This window comes from Phalacrocorax carbo, chromosome 1, assembly GCF_963921805.1.
Source record: "Phalacrocorax carbo chromosome 1, bPhaCar2.1, whole genome shotgun sequence".
Lineage (NCBI taxonomy): Eukaryota > Metazoa > Chordata > Aves > Suliformes > Phalacrocoracidae > Phalacrocorax > Phalacrocorax carbo.
In genome coordinates, this window is record NC_087513.1 from 68,064,014 (window position 1) to 68,085,591 (window position 21,578).

General features: G+C 38.3%; 1 protein-coding gene across 7 annotated transcripts in view; it reads left to right on the forward strand.

The window, feature by feature from the left end:
- The window catches only part of ERC1 (ELKS/RAB6-interacting/CAST family member 1), a 304,598-nt gene that overhangs the window by 90,239 nt on the left and 192,781 nt on the right, over positions 1–21,578 (forward strand). For all 7 annotated transcript variants that reach the window (XM_064458288.1, XM_064458330.1, XM_064458316.1 and 4 more), the window contains 3 exons: positions 18,528–18,665; positions 19,965–20,105; positions 21,229–21,369. In XM_064458288.1, the coding sequence (XP_064314358.1) occupies positions 18,528–18,665; positions 19,965–20,105; positions 21,229–21,369 (420 nt within the window). The remainder of the gene's footprint in view (positions 1–18,527; positions 18,666–19,964; positions 20,106–21,228; positions 21,370–21,578) is intronic.

The following is a 21,578-nucleotide window of genomic DNA, read 5'->3' on the forward strand; positions in this document are numbered from 1 at the left end:
CAGACAGATCAGTTTTTAATCTGTGTATTGTAATTGAAGATCTGGATGGAACAGTTTAAAGTATCTTCAGTGGCCATAGATAGTATTTTCTTTTTTTTACTGTCTCAGTTATCTGATATTAAAGGCTTGTTTAAAGTTTATCAACATGGTTTAAGTGGTACTTAGGAATTTTACTTGGATACAGTGAAAGGTTATGAAAGACGTGCAGTATGAAAAAAGGTTTTCCTCTTGTGTAGTGTTAAGAAATATTTTTCTATGGATATTTGGGAGCAACAGCAGCAGCAGCATATAACTGCTGCTTGCAGTTATGAGGAGGTATGGGGTACAGGTATTGGCATGTTAAAGGAATTAAACCAAATTAAGAATTAGATTAGTAGATACTATTCAATCAGTTTTTATCAAGTACTCTTCCCTCAGCATATACTCAGATTTGAGGATATTTTTGAAGTGGATACTCTAAGGAACTAAATTTTGAACACTAATGCTTTTTTGATGCTAGGTAAAAATAAAATTTGTAACAAAAGCTAAAATTATGAAGATGTTGAAAAGTATTTAGTGAAAAATCATTAACTTGCATAATTTACACATTTAGGAAAAATTGTTTACTCTCTTTGGAAATTCAGAAAGACTGCCCCTACTAATAATACAGCCAGAGCCAACCGATATGTGGCTATTCTGGGCATTTGGACATCTGTTCATAATTTTTTTTTAATTTTCTCTGACTGTTTTAGATGTGTAGTCACCTATTCTAATGACAATGAGAAGAAATTGTTTGCTATGCTATACTAAATTTCTGCAATTTCTGTTGTTGAAACAAAAATGATCTAAAATGCACTCTTTACTACTGGGTCTCTGTTTCAATTCACTGACTCAGGCCACTGCATAGTTTGTTTTATGAACTATTAATATTGTTGCATTGATTAAAAGTGGTGAACAAGAAAGTATACTTTCTGGTTATTCTAAAATCTAGATGAAGAAAGTAATTAAAATTTACTGGCCAATTAGAGATCAAATAAAAGACACAGAAGAAGATCATGAGCAACAAAAGGTCTGAAAAATCAACATGACAATTGACATCACTACTGATACCCAGTGCGCACCAAAATACATGTTCCAGGTTGCTGAGGAAACCACATGCTTCACATTTTAGGTTCTGGAATCTTTCCAGTTCCTACAGTGATGCTGCTTGATAGCACCTTTATTTGAGACAATAGAAATAGGGCAAATGCCAGAAATTTGGAGTCTACAGAAATTAGTTTTAGCTTTATGTCTGAAAATTTGATACAAAAACTTAGTTTTATAGAGCTTTAGGATATTTTTTTTTTCTCATTTAACCGAAAGTAAATATTGCATAAAATCTCATTTTATGTTGTTAGAACACCAGGCAAGGGGAGAACGTCAGAAAATAAAATAGGGACCATGCTAGGCAAATCTGAAATCTGAACCTGAAAAACATTAAATTGTGCTTTATTATTCTCTTTGCCACATCTGTCTATCTGTGCTGATAGACTAGGATGGAAAAGAATAGGAAATAAAACATCAATACTTTGTAATCAAAACATTTTAGAGAAATAGCATTTGGGACAAAAGATAAGTAACAGTTGCTCTGAAAGAAAAGCAGTGAATCAATCACCCTTTGCTTTGGGGGGAGGTCGTGTTTTGTCTTGGGGAGGAGGGGTTAACGCTCCATTGTACAATGCAGCTGCAGGCAAATAAAACGCAAGTGTTAGTGTCTGAACATAGCAGTGTTTTTTGGCAGCCCCCCATGCACTACGTGATAACAGACCTGTGATAAAGTAAAGAAAGAACACAGGGGTTGGGTTTTTTTTTGGACGGAGGGCGAGTTGGAGGGGGTTTTTTTGGTCGGTTTGTTTGTTGGGTTTTTTTGTGGCTGTGCTTATGTTTCTTGTTTAGCTAGCGTTCGGGAAGACTCCAAATGCAATTTTCCTGCTCTTTTGGATAAGAAGCGTTGCCTTTCTCCAGAGGAAATAAATGCCCTCTGCTTTTCAAAAACCTTAGAAATCAAAGTAAATATCTTATGCTTAATGATGAGAAATACTGTGTGGCAGGAGAGAGGAACTGAAATAGAATTTGTAACTCAGTTGTTTAAAACCAGTAGTGGTCATAGTTACTACAACAGCAGTGTTGGTTTAGTATTCATAACTTTTAAAGTTCAGTGTTTGTACTTTAAAGATTTAAGTTTCATCTTCCCTGGTGTGACCTTGAACTTGCCTACCAGATGAATGAATATGTGGTTTTCTAAGAATTAATAAAATGCGGGGCATACTTTTAGATATCCCTTTGAGACTCTGAGGACATTTAGTGCTTAAAAATCCTACAGTATTAACACTGTAGGTGATGGCCTGTTCAAACCTGGAGCATGTGCTGAGTCTCTGGTTGCGCAAACTATATGGAAAAGAACCAAGTAAGACTGCCCCAACAAAGATGGTCTGTGTGTACATTTACGAAGTGGGTGAGCATATGCCCCCATATTTAAATTCTGGATAAGTTTTTGCCCGTGTAATCTACCTTTGGTGAAGCTTATTCTCTGCATTTTATGTGCTTGAATCATGAACGTTTAAGGAGGAGCACTGTACAGCGCTCCAGGATCATATTGGTCTGCTTGTCTGCCCAGCTTCTGCAGGGAGATAGAAGGAAGATATGCTGGACTTTCTGCTCAGCTAGGACTATCTACTTTTCTTCAAGGAACTCTGTGGCTTAACAAGCAGTGCAGTACATGAATATTTCTATAAATATCTATCTCCCTCAGAAAAAGACATACTTCTGCCCGTTTTACTCCAGGTCTCAAGGCATGCCACTGAACTGGTTCCAAACCCAGTTCAGAGATTTCAAACACCACAGAAAAGACCTGAAGCCCCCATGGGCGTGTGCCAGCTTCTTTATTAAAACTGACAAATGTAACTTCAAAGATGTGTCCTGGAGGGTCATGGGGATCTTGTCGTTCTGTGTCCCTGAAGGAATATCAGACCTCTTCTGCTGCTGCTTTTTCTTTCATTCAAATCTTTCTGTTTTAGGCTTGCTGACTACCACCGAACATAATAAAGTTTAGATTTATTGGCTTTTAGAAATTTCCAGAAGCTGTTCTGTCTGACTTGTTACCCTGTGTCTCCAAGATCCTAGAGACCCTTCTCTTTTCAGGAATATCCACTCAGAATTGCTTTACCATGTGGGATGGGGTTTTTAGATAGAGGTCTTATCATCAGTTAGAGTAGTAATAAGAAAAATTAGACAAGCTTTCAATCCTTCATCTGTGTCAAAATACCACTAGATAAAATCTTGTGGTAGCAGTGAAAATGCCAAAGAAGACTTGGAGAGGCTTCATTATGTGAGTTCAAATTCAGCATAATTATCCTGTGAGATTTTTTCATCTCTACCATTTCAGGAGGAGATTAGTTGTTTAATTTCTACATGGGAAATGAGGACTCAACACAGAATTTATTTTCATTTTACAGTGAGGCATGGCCACTTTGAAAATAGGATCCTTACCCTTCCATTTGACTTCCCACTTCTCTGAGAATACATTCAGACTTGTTAGAGCAATTGCAGCCCAGCTCAGACGGCATGTCTTTTTTTTTTTCCCTTCTATGAATGTATGACTGATAAGTCATTATTAGGGCAGGGGAATAAGTCCGTTTCTTCATACCACTTTTCAGCTCTTTGCTAGTTTAGTTTTAAAGGTGACTGATTATCATAGGGATCTTAGAGTTTATTACAGCAACTTCAGGTTCAGTGTCAGCAAGACCACTGCCCTCTCAGGAGAGGCTTGTGATTCTTTCTGAGCCATATAATAACATATATTTTTCTGATTTGGGATATGGGTCCTAAAAGGTCCACAAGCTTAGCTTCAGGCAGTATTTTTCGATGGCAGATAGTCCATAGGTTACAAGGGCTGGGAGAGGTGACAGTGTATTCTCCAGGGACTGACCCACGGAATACACTTCTGATCTTCTTGCCTAATCCAGATCAGTCATGGCAGATGCCTAGGAGCTTGAAGTACACTCGAACATTTCCATTTTAAGGACTTTGGTCTCTAAAGGAGCACCTGTTTCTTCACAGCTCTAAATTGGGTGCTGTTATGGCCTTCACCAGTGAGTTCATAGCCTATAGTAACAGGTATCTTGTTTAGGTTATAATAAACAGTACATGATCACTTGTATTCATTGGTGAAATTCCCTTTCCTCTGTTGCATACTTCATACTTAGTTATTGAAAACAATAAATCATCCCCTGGGCATTCTTGGTACTATAGTGAAGAGTTTGAATTGCTTTATGTCATTAAACCAGAAGTGGGAGACTTGGTAGAGTTGTCCGAAGCACACACTTCTACTGCTGAAGAACATCGTAAGATGTTTTTGCATTGAACATCAACACAGGGAGGATGGGCCTTTCTATTCCTAAGAGTTTTTGTTCAGTGCATATATAGTTTTATGGCAAATTGTTTTTGGAGAATCATGGAATGGTTAAGGTTGGAAGAGACCTCTGGAAATCATCTTGTCCAACCACGCTGCTCAAGCAGGGCTACCAGAGCTGGTTGCCTAAGAACACGTCCAGACAGCTTTTGAATAGGGTTGCATAAGAATCACTTCTATTAAACTCCAGAGCAGTGAAATCTGTAAGTGAATTTACTCATAGGTGCCTAACATACACTTGAAATTGTTAGTAAATTATGCGGGACATCTAAACTAGTGGAGGAGGCATAAATTATATTTGAAAAATCGACTTTACACAGAAACTTTATGCTATTATAGTACTTTTTAGTGCACAGTTATGGCTACCAATGCAGCAGCTATGTTAGAGGAACTTACTAGATTCTAAATAAATTTTATGCCTGGCTATATTATAAATTAGAATTTGGAAATGGAGAATATATAACCCCCTCTTTTGCTTGGAGCATTTTGTGATACCACAATAAAAATAAACACATCTGGATCATATGTAGCAAATGTACCTATATTCCCAGATGTATGGTAATATTCTTTTAAAAAAATCAAACCTTCTGATGTGTGCAAAAGATAGCAAGCCAATTTCTTATTTTGAGATCTAGTAACATAAGGAACATTCTCTCAATTTATATATATTATTTATATAATCTATATTTGTATTTATATCTTATAAAATGTATATTATATAATCTACATGATATATAAATATAGATATAAATTTAAATTTTTATATAATTTATAAATTATATAAATACATTTTTAATATTTTTATATATCTTGCCTGTTGCCTTTAGTAACAGTACTAAAGTACTTGATTATTTTTTTTTAAAGTATTCTAAAGTAATGGATATCTACTCCTGCTTTTAGGTAAGTAGTTTCAAACGAAGAAGAAAAACAGGACTGTGAGGTTAACAATGTTAGTTCTGTAGTTCAGCTATTGTAGCTGGCTAATGTAGGGTTTTAAACTGATACACATTGCTGTAATAGTGTCACATAAGATTGATAGCAATAGCAGTTACAAGAATACTCCATTGGAGTTTCTGGTATTATCTGTGCTCCAGCGTTCCAAAACACTAAAACCACAATTCAGCAAATCTGTCATATATGGAAGGAATCTTTTTTTATTTTTAATACCCCTCAAAGAGGAGCAGTCTTTTTAATATTATGTCCTTCTTGTGCCTTGAGATAACCTCTTGATTGGCAAGATGGAACATTAATCATAGGTGGTGGGACTGACAAATTCTGGTTTCTTGAAGGGATCTGGGAAAACAGCCAACTGTGGGGCCTCTTGGCTTCATTATAAATTAAACGTGTAGTTTTTCTGGCAAGATAAAGCTAATAAGCTTTGTTGGTGCATTCACTATCGTACTAGACAAAGTTCCCTATGATTGAAGAGGCAGGAAAAGCAAGGTTGCTTACATCAGTCTTCCTCACATGGCTTTTCATTGCTCTCTGGGTTGTAAGACTTCACAATTTCCAGCACTTTGGTCACCAGGCATCCAGGCGTTTCTACCCCTGGGGGGATTGTCTGAGCTGTGTCTGGAACAGACATTAGTGATTGCATTAGCCAATTTAGGGATCTTCACTAGAACAAGGAAGGAGTAATTTTTCAGTTTAAATCAATAATTCCTTGGATTCAAGAGGGAATTTTGAATCCACTAGGCTAGACGGTCTTCTAAGGTGGGTCTCTGCACAATATTTATAGTCATTAGGACTGTCATAAGGCACAAGTATATGAATAGCTTTCAAGCTTGTGATCTCACTTATCCAAAAGATAAGCAAACTGGTCATTATGGAGTAGTGTCACCAGGAGAAACTAGGATCACCTTGTCTCAGAATAGCATGCATTTGATAATTAGGGTGCTCCTCTGCGTGAGGAAGGACTTACATACCTTCTGGCAAAGACAGGTGGAGGAGGGTTTTGAACACAGAACTGTGTTTAGAGGACCACTTTCTGTCCCTTCCAGCCTTTATTTTCAGTAGAGATTGGAAAGTTGATTTGCCTAAAGCAATCTGTGGTATAAAATGGGAAAGAATATAATCAAATGAATGGTACTACTTCAACAAATTGGGTTCTTAAATTATTTTTTTTCAGTACAGGCCACAAAAGATTTTTATTTGAGAGTTTGATATTTTGTCACTTATCACTGTGTTCTGAATTAATTCTGTAAGAGCAGTGATAGCTAAATACTGAAGAACACAGTCACATGAACACTCACTCCTGTGTTTAGTATTTACAGTATGACTTCCTAATCCCTTCATATTCATCACTCTATATCGCTTATAGGAGAATGAAACGGGACAATTACAGTTGAATGGACATGCTTTACACTGGGATTAGAAGCATCCCTCCTTTCCAGAGCTCTCCCCTCTGGTTTAGGGCAGTTTCACTTTACAGTATTTCTTTGATCATTTTAATAAATCACTGATTTGGACAAAGTAATTCCGTGTCTGAATCCAAATCTCATTTAAAGTCTTTGTTCAAGTTGTACAGCCTTCTGCTTGAGTGATCCTAAATGATGATGTAAATGGAGTTTAGTTTGCTGTGAGGATTTCCTTTATAGCCAACATTAAATCCCACGTTCCCATCCTGTCCATTGGTCTGCCTCAATGTTTGGTCTTTTCTGCTTCTTGATTTCCATTCTTGGGTATTGCAGTGCTGTGATGAGTTAAGCCTTTCCATTCTTCATGTCTCATCACCCTTTTTTCTGTAATGAGGGTGTGATATGTAGCACCGTACTATGTAAGTATCCAAGCAGGGATGTGTCAGAGTTATGGTATCCTTATTCTGTGTAGAACCAAAATCAAAACATAAAGCAAGTCAGGAAAATAGCATCAGTATTCCTGAGTATATGAAATCAAGTGGCCATAGAATGCGGAGTGTTTTTCACAATAATAATCAATGAAACACTGCACTTGGTTTATAAAGAAGTTGAATACATAATATAGTAAGTTTTTCACGTGACACTTGAAAGGTTATATGTTATATAACCTTGTGAAGCTTGAGGTATTCTGAAAGCAATGTCACAACTTCTTAGTTTTATTCTGCTTCTTACAAAACAGAATATCAGAACTAAGTTAGCATTTACTGGTTGTGGTTTTTTCCCTTGTTCTATCAGACTTCCACAATAAAGTAGTTTCGGTTTTCCCTATTTTGAACATTTGGGAACCATCAATATTAAAATACTCCAAATTATAGTATTTGTATTTTTTTCTGTAATGAACTTTCTTAAATGAAGTCTATGCACATCTATGTCAAAGTCTCTTCTGGGACTTGGAACAGGAATAAGCAAATGTCCCCACAATACCTGGTTTTTTTTTTTAATCCATTTGTATTTTGTAGGTCTTAGGAGTAAAACTTTAGAAAACATAGTGACAGAGATTGCTTCATAATGTCAGGACACAGCTGAAAAGAGAATTAGCATGATGTCGTTCTGCATGATTAGGCCAGGATTTCAACAAAATGGATGTTATCCATAATTAGATTGTGAAATAAATTACCAGATTATTTCAGTTATGGTTTTCAGAATAAGTGATATTTTAACATATATGAAATAAATTAGTAATCTATAAACTTAGTGTTTCATTGAAGAGGAGAAGCAGAGTCTAAATGAATTTGTTTTGCTATTTATGGTAGCAATGTTCTGTTTTGAATTACTTGGGTGAATGAAAGTATTGCACTCAAGTTGGAACTAACAAATTGTCTTAACAAACAACCCAGGTTGTTGGTGGTAGATAATGGATACATTCTCTTAGGTGATGAATACCAGCAAAAACAAGGGGTCACCCAGTGAAGCTGTAAGATAAACCAGGGCCAGAGATTTTTTTTTAATGGATTACATAATTAACCATATGTACTTAACCAACTGGCTCACATATTGCTGAAACAAATATCTTATGAACAGCTTTTATACTTTAGTTATTTAATTTGCATTTTACATGAAGTATTGTTCATTAATATTAAAACCTGTATGCTCTGAGACATAGGCAATATCAGTGGGTTGGAAAGAGTGCCTCCCCCTGCACCGCTCACTTCAGAGCCCTCTCTTGTATTGGCCAGTGTCCATGATAGGATTTTACAGTTCAAAGACACTGCTTTTGACTAGGTTAGGCTATTGATACTATTGAATCTCCTCAGAACTAAGCAATTTCTTAACTAAATTTAACTGTTTTACAGCTGTCTAAGGATGTGAGTCATTGCTAATATATAATTTTTTCTAGGCAAATGCTTTGGAACTGAGACAACGCTTAAGGACATATACATTGGCTCCCCTAAAATGTGAATTTCAGGTCATTTACCAAGTCAAAAGTCACTCTTCAGACTTGAGGTCCTAATTGCTTCCCCTCCCACCCCCAACTTGAATTAAGCTGGAGTCTCCTTAGGAGCTCGTGAGGAAAATGCCTGTCAGTATCAGTTTTCAGAAACAGCAATCTTCAGCGATAGGATTGTGTTAGCAGGTTTGAAGAAAATTCGAGCTATTTACTAGCAGGACAGAGGGACTGCAAACATGATAGTGATATTCTGAGAATATATGATTTGAAACATTTGGTTTAAATACTGCTTGTTATAGGATACATGACACTACAGATAAATTTTTTACTATTTGGAAGATGCTATAATCCAGATTATGGTGACTGTTCTTCTTAGTTCTACTTTGCAGTGATCTGTCAGCAAACTCGTGCTACCAGAGGATGATTAGGTATGCAAAGGAAAGGAGGACAAAAGGAATCAAAGGGATTAAAATGTCCTTAGAGATTATTTATGTAAACATAGCTGAACTATTTTTCTGGCTGATAGAAATCTACTTGAAAAGCACCTTTGTATGAAAAAGCACTGGAAAGAGAATAGTCTTTTGGATCAGTGTCAATTGTTTGTTGCTCCTTCACCAAAGGTACAGAATAATTAACTGTCTATACAAGTTAAGTCAATTTTTGTTGTAGCAGCACTTCTTCCTGCATACCATTCTTTTCTCAAGTCAATCTTATTGCATGTGCATGCAAAATTAGGTCAAGAATAAAGCGTTAATTGCATTAGGTGTCCTGCAGTTCCTAGATATTTTTTTAAGCTTTGTTTTCGCTGTGTGCAAGTTTTTTCCTTTTGAAGCAGTAGCAATGTGCCTGTTTCTGGTCCATACATTTATTTGATAATTAAGGTTTTATTTTAAGTAGAAATCAGAAAAATAAATTCTTTGTGCATTCTACACTGCATAGCAACAAAATGCTTTATTTGTAAAACTAAACACTGTAGAACTTCTTGCTAATTTCAAAGGACTGTTTGCAGATTGTCTCTTTTAGTCTCATGATCCCAACAAGATTTATCTTCTGAAAAAACAAGCACCTTTTTTGTTTTGTTATGGGAACTATTTTCAATTTAAACGGCACCTAAGTAGCAATAGGCAAGTATGGCTGTGTAAGATGCACCACTATGCTGGAGTTTCCCCATCTCAAATTCTCTTTTTGTCCTGTCCTTCTTCATGCTCTCCCCACCCACTCCAGCCTGGTTCTCTTTCTCAAGCCAACTGTATGTTCCTCTGTAGCCCATGGCCACTGGAGGAGTCTCCTGGTATGAGATTCTCCATACCAGTTCAAGGTGTTACAGAATTCCACTATGTTAGGCTCAGCAACATTAGGGCATTCCCAAAGTGCACAATAATATTCCAGTGTGATGTTGGAAAGGCAGTAGTTTTCCAGATAAGCACTGAAGTAGGGCAGCAGTAAAGAGAAGAAAACTTTCTTGGGAGGAAAAATAAAAATTAATCCTGTCTTCACTGGGTAGCAAAACTAATGTAAACTCAACAAATGTTTACCACTTAACTGAACACTTCACCATCTCTACATTGAAGTGTTAACTGGGACTTCAGAATTTAAAGTTCTTTAAGAAGCAAGAGAGAGACCACCTCTGGTATCTTGCATTTCATAGTGTCTTTAATTTACTTCATGCTTAACAAACTTTACTAAACTAACTGATATGCAAACTACTTGAAGATGATTTTTAGTATGATGGTTCAAGAACAAGAGTCTATGAATATAACTTGGCAGTTTAACCATATTTATATCAGTCGGTTGGATCATAGAGTAAAAAGAGCATACTGAATGCAGCTGAACTGTGGAAAGAACTGTGACTTGTGTTTGCCAAAATGTTACTGAAAAAAGGGAAATTGTTTTGATCTATCCTGAACTTCAACTTAAAAATCTCACCCTTGCAACAAGACACGGTATGCCTGAAGCTTCAGCGTTCATTCAACTTTAGCACATCATTGCTAGTCTTGGGAATTTAACCTTTAAAATTAATAGCAAGAATATTACTTTCAGTCTATTTGATTCAATACAGTAATATGGTATTCACTGATGTGACAGACCTTATGTCACTGAGGACTTTAAAAGCAACACCTGATATTGGAGGTTCAAATGGAGCCAACACACAAAAGATGAAATTTTGCTTCCATCCATGCGGTGGTGAGCTATACTTACCCCCCAGGGAATTTGTTAATGCTAAACTAAATGTAGGTTTTTGCAATTCATGCAGTACTGTTGCAGTGGTACTTTTGCAAGATCTGCAATAGAAAGACAGTTACAATAATGAGGTTTTCAGTGTGACATTTATAAAACCAGAGCTTAATCTTATAAAACTGACCAGTAATATCTGCTTATAGGCTGTCTTTATGGTCCCCAAAAAATTACTTTCAGAAACACAGTAACATTTAGAAATCCAGTAGTATAGCTTTCTTGAACAGTCTCTCAGGACTTAAGGTGGCCTCTCTTTAACACATTTTAGGAACAAAAATTCTGGAATTCAGATCCATCTCAACTGTCTAGAGTAAACGTCTTACCCCTTCTTCTGAAGCAACAATTTTTCTTATTATGTCAGATACAACAAAGTGATCATGTCTATTGTAATGGTTATGTTCTCATTCTGAATTTGATGCAAGCCCACCTTTCTCAGATTCTCAAGTGCTGTGGGATTCTAGCAAAGTCAAGTATGAGTGCAGGCTATCAAATTCTTATCGTGATATTAGTATTCTTACGTTGAAGGGAGTGGCATGTGTCCAGCTAGACAGAATTGTAGCTGTTCTGTCATCACGTACCTGCTTGCTCACCCACTCTCTCTTCTACAATAGCGCTTTTTTTTGTCCTCATATTCGTGACACGGACAGAATCACCTCTGCCTGTGACTGCAGAGAAGCTATCATGTCCTCGTAGTCATTGACCCTGGAGCTGAAGTGACCAACAGTGCCTTTACAAAACCAAGGAAGAACTGTTTGGGAAGCTCACAGCTTATGTGAAGTGCTTGTTTATTTGGATGGCTATGCCATAGGAATAGAACAGAAAACCCCTCAACCCACCTGGTTATTTAGATCTTTTTTATATTCCTGCTTCCACTGATGATGAAAGGTAGGATCAAAAAAGTGGGAGGCTTGACAGTACCCCGAGATATTCTTTTGTACATCTGCTATTGTAATACAATCAAGGAATACTATCGAGTTTTAAATTGATTGTCTTCTGTATATTCAGTGCATGCTGTGATGAAGACATCGTGTTACTGACCAAAACAATCTCTTTCTGGAGCTGCACTGAGGAAGTCAAGTGCAGAATATAAGCAAAGGTATTTTTACCTGTCTGTAGAAAAAAAGTACAGTGAGAGATTTGTCTGCAGGTAAGTAATGTAGCTAGTTGCTACATATTGGAGATACATCCAAACAGTGGAATATGCAATCAACTTTCTCAACTTGAAACAAATTTTGATTTTTAAATGGACATTTTACATTTTTTAAATATTTCCAACATTATTGGATTTTCATTTTTCTAAGAGGTTTGTTTCACTTTTAACTTAGTCCATTCTGTGACAATAAGAAAAAGGGCTTTTACCGCTTTTAATTTTTTTTCTTTGATCATTTTATTCCTTTTAGAAGTGAAACAGAAGAGCAAGAAGAAAATTGAAAGTGGGAAATGAAACATAAATGCAGTTAATTTTGTTACAACCGAGGTGATGAAAGTTCTAATTGTAAAGTGTCAATCTCTGATTAAAAACAAATACCTTGAAGGAGGAAAAAGGTTCTTTTCCCGTAACAGGGAGAGGGGGGGAAAAAAGAGATTGAATGAGCAGCTTACAAATGCACTTCATTTATTCTAATTCAAAAGTCACTGGTATGATAGAAATTGTTTTCCAATTGTTCAATTTACACATACCCTAGGGTTGATGATGGTTCTACAAAAGGAGTTCTCGATTGAAGCATGATATGAAGAACTACTAGTAACCTCCAGCAAGAGGAATTTGGGAATCTAATGGCTGTAATTGATATTAAACTAGATGCATCTCATTTAATTACCTGGGCTGCTTTTTCTTTGCATTTGCATGGGGCTTTCAGTGAGATTGGTATTCGAAAAAGTAAAATGCTTCCTTGCCTCTGGAACAGAATGCCAGAGGAAGCTTCTTCTGCCTCTGCTTCTGTGCTTCAGGGCTAGAAGGCAAAATAATTAGTTCCACACAACTAGGAATAAATCACCCAGGTTGAAACATGATAGTGCCTGACAGCTGGTAATGCTGGAGAAAAAGATTTCAGTAAATTATTATTGATGAGGAAATTGGTATGCAGAGCCGATAATTCCAGTGTATGTATGTCTACCTTTACAGTAAACTTAGTGTTGCAAAATTCTTCATAGATTGCTGTCTTTACCCTGCAAAATAGGTATATATGGCAAGGATAAAGATTGTTAATAATCTGATAAGTGTATACATTTTTTATTTTTCATTTTTAGAAATTTTATACAGTCATATATATCCCTTAAGTTTGTAGAACATGTCAGAGGAAATTTATCATCTTCCGAATATTTCAAGACTAAACAGTGCTGTTTCAGTCCTTGTCCCTTTGTTTTCCAGAGGGCTTGGAGATTCCATTGTGATTTATTTCATACTTTGGGTCGAAAAGAAAGACCATATTTTGGTTATCTGTTTTATTTCTATCCATTATCTAAGAATTTGTTCAGAATTACTTTTTTGGAGGGGTTGGGTAGGAAAAAAGAATGGTAAAACAAATACAACGTACATTCTGTATTCCTCCTGAAGACAATTCTCTAACTACTTGCAAGGATATAACAGCAAAATTATTCATTAATTAACTATATGGGCAAAATGTAGACTATTCTTTGCTTTTTTCCTTGAAATTATATCATTCTGATGAACCTACAGTTTAGCTATTACTTGTTACAGTAATGGAGGTTTGGGAGAAAATGGAATTAAGGCAATTATTTTACTGTTGATTGTGATTTCATAAAGGAATTTTTGCATCTATTATTATACAAGTGTTTCAATTTAGGTACATCAGTTGATCCACTTCTAGTTTTCTATAGTTTTAAAGGCATGTCCTTGTTGGGAATCATCAGTTATGTGACCCTCCAAAAGGCACAGTTGTAGGTAGAGTGCATTTTTTGGGTAGTGCCTAGCCATTAGTGTGACTTACAACATTTCGGTATACTTGCTGTTCCATGGATGATAATGAAAAGCATCATTCATTACTCCATAGTGAAAAGTATGCATGTAGACTGAAAGAATAGAGAGTTTCACACTTTCTACACATTAGAATCATAGAATCATAGAATTGTTAAGGTTGGAAAAGACCCTTAAGATCATCGAGTCCAACCACTAACCTATCACTGCCAAGTCCACCACTAAACCATATCCTCAAGCACCACATCTACCCTTCTTTTAAATACCTCCAGGGATGGAGACTCAACCACCTCCCTGGGCAGCCTGTTCCAATGCTTGACAATCTCTTTCAGTGAAGAATTTTTTCCTAATATCCAACCTAAACTTCCCCTGGTGCAGCTTGAGGCCATTTCCTCTTGTCCTGTCACTTGTTACTAGGGAGAAGAGACCGACCCCCGCCTCACTACAACCTCCTTTCAGGTAGTTGGGGAGAGCAATAAGGTCTCCTCTCAGCCTCCTCTTCTCCAGACTAAACAACCCCAGCTCCCTCAGACACTCCTCATAAGACTTGTTCTCTAGACCCTTCACCAGCTTTGTTGCCCTTCTTTGGACACACTCCAGCACCTCGATGTACTGAGGGGCCCAAAACTGAACACAGTACTCAAGGTGCGGCCTCACCAGTGCCAAGTACAGGGGCACAATCACCTCCCTGCTCCTGCTGGCCACGCTATTCCTGATAGAAGCCAGGATGCCGTTGGCCTTCTTGGCCACCTGAGCCCGCTGCCGGCTCATGTTCAGCTGGTTGTCTACCAACACTGCCAGGTCCTTTTCCTCCAGGCAGCTCTCCAGCCACTCCTCCCCAAGCCTGTAGCGTTGCATGGGGTGGTTGTGACCCAAGTGCAGGACCCAGCACTTGGCGTTGTTGAATCTCATACCGTTGGCTCCGACCCAATGATCCAGCCTGTCCAGGTGCCTCTGTAGGGCCTTCCTGCCCTCCAGCAGATGGACACTTCCACCCAGCTTGGTGTCATCTGCAAACTTACTGAGGGTGCACTCGATCCCCTCATCCAGATCATCAGTGAAGATATTGAACAAGACCGGCCCCAACACTGAGCCCTGGGGAACACCACTCGTGACCGGCCACCAACTGGATTTGACTCCATTCACCACCACTCTCTGGGCTCGACCATCCAGCCAGTTTTTAACCCAGTGCAGAGTGCACTTGTCCAAGCCATGAGGAGCCAGCTTCTCCAGGAGAATGCTGTGGGAGACAGTGTCAAAGGCCTTACTAAAGTCCAAGTAGAAAATGTCCACAGTCTTCCCTTCATCCACTAAGCAGGTCACCTTATCATAGAAGGAGACCAGGTTAGTGAGGCAGGACCTCACTTTCATAAACCCATGCTGGCTGAGCCCGATCCCCTGGTTGTCCTGCATGTGCTGCATAATGGCATTCAAAATTATATGCTCCATGACCTTTCCCAGCACTGAGGTCAGGCTGCAGGCCCCCAGATCCTCATTCTGACCCTTCTTGTAGAGGGGCGTCAGATACGCTAATTTCCAGTCATCTGGGACCTCCCCAGTTGACCAGGGCTGCTGATAAATGATGGAGAGTGGCTTGGTGAGCTCCTCTGCCAGCTCCCTCAGTATCCTCAGGTGGATCCCATCTGGCCCCATGGACTTGTGAACATCGAGGTGAAGGAGCAGGTTGGTGACTGCCACCTCTTCAACAACCGGGACTTCATTCTGCATACTATCTCCGTTTCCCAGCACAGGGGCCTGACAACCCTGAGGATGGCCAGTCTGACTATTAAAGACTGAGGTAAAGAAAGCATTAAGTACCTCAGCCTTCTCCTTATCTTTCGTGGCAAGGTTACCTTCCCCATCCAACAAAGGAGGGAGATTCTCCCTGGCCCTCCTTTTGTCACTGATGTATTTATAAAAACATTTTTTGTTATCTTTAATGGTGGTGGTCAGTTTAAGTTCCAGCTGGGCCTTCGCCTTCCTAATCTTTTCCCTGCATAACCTCACAACATCCTTGTAGTCCTCCTGAGTCACCTGCCCCTTCTTCCAAAGGCAGTAAGCTCTCCTTTTTCTCATGAGTTACAGCCAAAGCTCCCTATTCAGCCAAGCTGGTCTTGTCCCCGCCTGCTCAACTTACGGCACATGGGGATGGCGCCTGCTCCTGTGCCTTTGAGACTTTGTTCTTTAATAACATCCAGCCTTCCTGGACTCCTTTGCCCTTCAGGACTGCCTCCCAAGGCACTCTGTTAACCAGACTCCTTAACAATCCAAAGTCTGCCCTTCTGAAGTTCAGGGTAGTGGTTTTGCTGACCCTCTTCCTTACTTCTCCAAGAATCGAGAACTCTATCATGTCATGGTCGCTGAGCCCAAGATTACTTTTTTATTATTTTTTGTTTGGTACACGTGAAGGTGCCGTTACAATGGGAAGATGCAGCAGTCATGTAGTACTGTTGAACACCTGTCAACTTACTCTGATCGCAGTAAACAGTTATTGAAACATGAACATGCATGTTCTGCTTGTGCAAATGTTTGTGCTGCTTGGAAGCACCTTAATATATGCTGAATCTGCATTATTTTGCTGTCTGTTGTGTATGGTTTGCCTACAGCAGAAAGTCACCCTGCACTATCCCCTCTAGCCAGTTGGAGCCTTTGCAAGAGTGCTTCGTCTCCAGAAGTAAACACAAGTCTAAGAATAGCTCAGCCTTCTTTGTAGTATATTTTCATGGTTGGCTGTCTAAACAGCCAGCCTGTCTAGACGGCTGACGGCACTGAAAGCTCGTAAGGTCAAAAGCAGCCACGTAGGCTACTCCTGGGGATGCTACCTTCTCGGTAGCTGTACGTGTGGGTGCCAGGAGGATTTTTCAGTCAGAACTAGCTTTCTGAAGCTCCCTGGGCTGGCTACGAACATGTACTAATAAGGTATTAAGTAATAGATATGAGTGTATGAAGAAAGAATTCTCAATTCTTACGGTTATTTCTGACTTACATGAGATGTCACAGGTTATGCTTTTTCTGTGCTGTTTAAAATTTGTTTTGTAGTGTCATTTGTGTTGTGCTCAGATTTACATTGTAAGCATAACTTGGAGGCCTAATACTTTTTTTCCTAAGAGAAATTAATGATGTAGATAAACCAATTTCCTTCCATTCCTTTTAAAAAAAAAAAAAAGAAAAAACACAACCAAACAAAAAGCCTTTATAGTTCTTCTGCTATCAGTAATATATAGATTGTGTACAAAGCTGGATCGTAAGTTTACATGTGCTTGCATGAGAGAAAAAAAACTGGTACAGACAATCTTATACTAGGATATCCTTTCAGTGGCCATGGGCTACAGAGAAACATTAGCAAGGGTTTCCCTGAATTAGGTCCTTCTTCCTCCTAGCTCCCACTTGTATCACATCAATGATTTTTTTGTGACTAGGTGTTCAGCCTCCTGCAAAATATTTTACATTTATCATTACTGATTTAGACCATTTCCTAAAACTATGGTCCAGATGTAATGTTAATAGAGGTAGCGAAGTAGTGGTGGATGTGTCTAAATAGCCATTCGTTCTGTAATCAGAGCAGCCCAGTTTCTCCAGGGTTGAAGAGTAAAATCTGGGGATAGTTGCTGTATTTCCACTAACCAAGGAGCTGCTAACTGCTGTTCATCAGCTGAAGCAAAAAGGCTAGTTAATGCTTTCATTTAATTTACTAAATACTGGACTAGATAGCCTTTGAGGTTGTCTAGTTACATTCTTTATTACAAATGTCTTTGAAGGAGTATCTTGCTACAAGTGTTTTGGAGATAGGTACCTTACATGCCACGTGTCATTCACCAGTTTATGATATGCATTTGCTGATGCAAGAAGAACTTGTCAGCAAGAACAACGAAAAGGAAGCAACTGAGAAATCTGTATCCAGCTAATACTTTGCTGATAAATATGTTTTTGACTGGTTATCATAGTGTTAATGGGTCTGTTTCTTGTGACGTGTGTCTGCATAAAACGGGTTTAGCATTAGGTCTTCTCAGTCTGTCAAAAGATGCGTTCAGAACTCATACATTGATTGAATTCTACACCTGCAGAGAACAAGGCTGATATATTTTCTGCCCAGGGAATGACACTTAGTGCTAGTCTGCCATATAGCAAACAACCATGTAAGATGAAAAGCAACATGCCAGTACAGTAAGGAATATGACAGTAGCAAAGGAAATACTTAAAATAATACTTCTTCATGACTTCCTAATTATTAAGTGCCTTTTATGGTTTATATATGCAGTAATGTTTTTCTCAGCTTTTTTCCTTTTACACTGTTAATACATCAATTGTCCTTCAGTCACAGTGCCCAACATCCTCAGAAGTTAGGAATAATACCTGTTCCTTGCTTATATTGATCTTGTCAATATTATTTACACTGCATTGCTCTGAAATCTTCCCTGATTATTGGGAAGGTTACTGATTCCTCTTTAATATTTGATGGTTTTGGTTGCATTGTTTGATGTTTTGATGTAGGATTATGGGAACTAGGCCCTTGTCTCCCTCTTTTGCTTTAAGGATACTTTAAAGAGTTTAACATACTCCTAAGATGATTTTGGATGGTTTTGCGTGCTATCTTCTTAAAATTTACTCCCCTTCTTTAAGATTGAAAATCTTCAAGAACAGTTAAGAGACAAGGAGAAGCAAATGAGCAGCTTAAAGGACCGAGTGAAATCCTTGCAGGCTGACACCACAAATACTGACACTGCCTTGACCACGCTGGAAGAAGCACTGGCAGAAAAAGTGAGTATGGAAAGCCTAAGGCCCTTCCTTCAAAAGGTCCTTCTCCTAATAACCTCAGCTTTTCCGTGTGTTTCTTGGACCCTGTGTACAAGACATCTCCGATGCAATGCCACAGTGCCGTCCTTTGCTTCCGAGGGCTGAGGAATCAGGAGTGGGGTTGCTGTCGGGATGCGTCCCTCAGTAGAGGGCACTGCAGGATATGCAGAGCGGCGGCCGGGGCTGCTCTGCCACGGAGCCAGCCCTGGGCACGGCTTCTGTGCGGTGAGGAGGGCATGGGCATAGAGCTGAGCCACGAGCTGTTGCTCTAGTCGTTAGCTGCTCACCATCCTTTCAGTGTTCTCATGCCATCCTCTCTTTATGTGGTGCATCTTTGGTACGACTGCAGGATGCCTTACATTTCAGCTGTGGATTCTTCTGCTTTTTTTTCTATTTTATTTTTTAAAAAAATCTGGCTGGTACTTCCTTTCGTCTTCTCTCCTCAGATATTTTAACAGGAAATTTCTTTTTGAAGTTTTGCTTTGTTTTTTAGTTCCCAATATTGAATCAAAATGAATACTTATCCTGATGTAGCTGCGTTTCAGTCTCACTTCATTTGCAGCTCTATTGTTCTCATTGTATTTTTTTACACTTGCTTAATTCTCAGGAGAGAGTGGACTGAGGGAGCAGCCTTGTCTATTCTGTTTTGGTGGGACAACTTTTTGGAATTACTTTATATTTTTTCTTGATTCCTGGAGAACCAGGGTTACAGCTCCTTTAGTCTGTCAGATTCTGTAGATGTGAAGTTATGGTAAAGCTTTCCCTGAGTTTGGGGAATTCACTTACATCCCTTCAGCTTTCGAGATAACCAAAGCTGGTATCTGGTGTACAGAAAAGTTTGTTTGTTGCCTTTTTCTTATTGCACGTTAATCCTGGTGTCACATTTGCACTACCCTCCTTCCTCTCTGAAGAGGATTTAACTGTACATTTTGGAAAAATAAGATTTAATCAAGTAAGGAAGCAATATGTAACATATCGTGGTCTTGGTTCATTTTGATTATCAGAACCAGATAAATTGTGTTGCATTGTAACAGTACTGTGAATTTTTAGAGATGCAGAAAGCCTCATATTTCTTAGCAACGAATCCATAGATTTCTCCAGTTTCCTCCTCCTTGAGGGATCTGTTTTACAACAGTAAAGAAAATGGCAATATCCTACGCTCCTCCTCCTCGCCTACAGTGTGTAAGAAGTGTTGTGATAAGAAGTCTCAGAAATTGAACTGACTAAGAGGGATTTTCTTCACAGAGTGCTTTCTTTTGTCAGGAAAGGACCATTGAGCGCCTAAAGGAGCAACGTGACAGAGATGAACGAGAAAAACAGGAAGAGATCGACAACTACAAAAAAGACATTAAAGACCTGAAAGAGAAAGTCAGCGTTTTACAAGGAGATCTCACAGAGAAAGAGGTTGACCAGCAGAATGAATCTGTTGTATTAGAATTTTTTGTTGTATATGTATGTGTAATATTTTAGATTAAGAAAACTGTTCCTTTATATTAATGCTCCTTCAACAAATTTATCTAGTAAAATATATTGTTTGAGAATTTTTCAAAGTGTAAATATTTCAGAACCACCTTTTCATGGGTAGCACGCAGTCCCCTTATTTGCAGCAGTTAATCATATTAGCAGCGAATGACCGATGGTCAGTGAAAGCATTTGCTGGAGCTATGCTTACAGACAACCAAAGGCAGAGAACAAGCTTGTCCCTTTCTAAATATAGGGAGGAAAGGACAGAGGTTGATCAAAGCTGTGGGTGCCAAAAGCATACAGATAATGTTTATTCCTTTATACAAACAATATAGCTAGTTCTTTTGACTCTGAAGAGTCCTTTTTTGATAATTAAGTTAATTGTTGGTAATGAGCCAGCTGGCTAGGCAAATTAACCTAATTATATTAGAGAGATATAAACACTCTCTGTTCTTCTCTTAGAATTGTAACATTCAAGTCTCCTTACAATCTTTTTCAAAACTCAGTCAAAGCAAAGCAAAACAATACAAAAAATACACACCCAGGAAGTGCTAAGATTTTGCCTACATGGAAGTCAACATTTGACAGGAAAAAACCAACACGAAAACGTGTCGGAAAACAAGAAGTTGAGATGTCTTTTGGAGATAGGTAGCATGAATCAGTTTCACCCCATAGCAGCTTTATACACAAAACCTTTGAACATTCTCACTTTTAGATATAGAGGCCAAATCTGCTAACTACGTACAATCTTTAAATATTATTTTATTTAAACCCAATTTTTCTTGAATATGACTGGAAGCACTGGTTCCTGTTTACAGAATCTTCCATCTTTAAAAACGGTTTTAAAATTAATTTAGACAAGGTTTTACTGTGGTCCTGAAAACCTGAATTAATCCAAGCTGTCTTAAGTCAGTGACATGAACATCCTGACACAATATGTTGTTCTAAGTTGGATCCCCAAGATAGTGTGAAGGGGTAGAAAGAAAATAAAGACAAAATAAGAAACTAGGTATTGCACATAAAGAGTATGTACTTGATAGTTATTTTACATCTTTTATTTTAGTCATCTTTACTGGATCTGAAGGAACATGCTTCATCCTTAGCTTCATCAGGACTGAAGAAAGATTCAAGACTCAAGACACTAGAAATTGCATTGGAACAGAAAAAGGAAGAATGCTTGAAGATGGAAACTCAGTTGAAGAAGGTGATCTTATTTCATGTTTATATATGTGGTGTACACATTCAGACATTGGCCTACACAGAAAACTTTGGGTCTTACGTTTGAATTCTGTGAGTTGCTTTTCAGCAAGAACTGTGAAGTTGTGTCCATGAAAACCACATTACAAGCTAAGCTCATCAAAAGTAACTTTCAGGCACTGGTGCTAATTTTGTCCCTCATTTACAAGCAGTAAC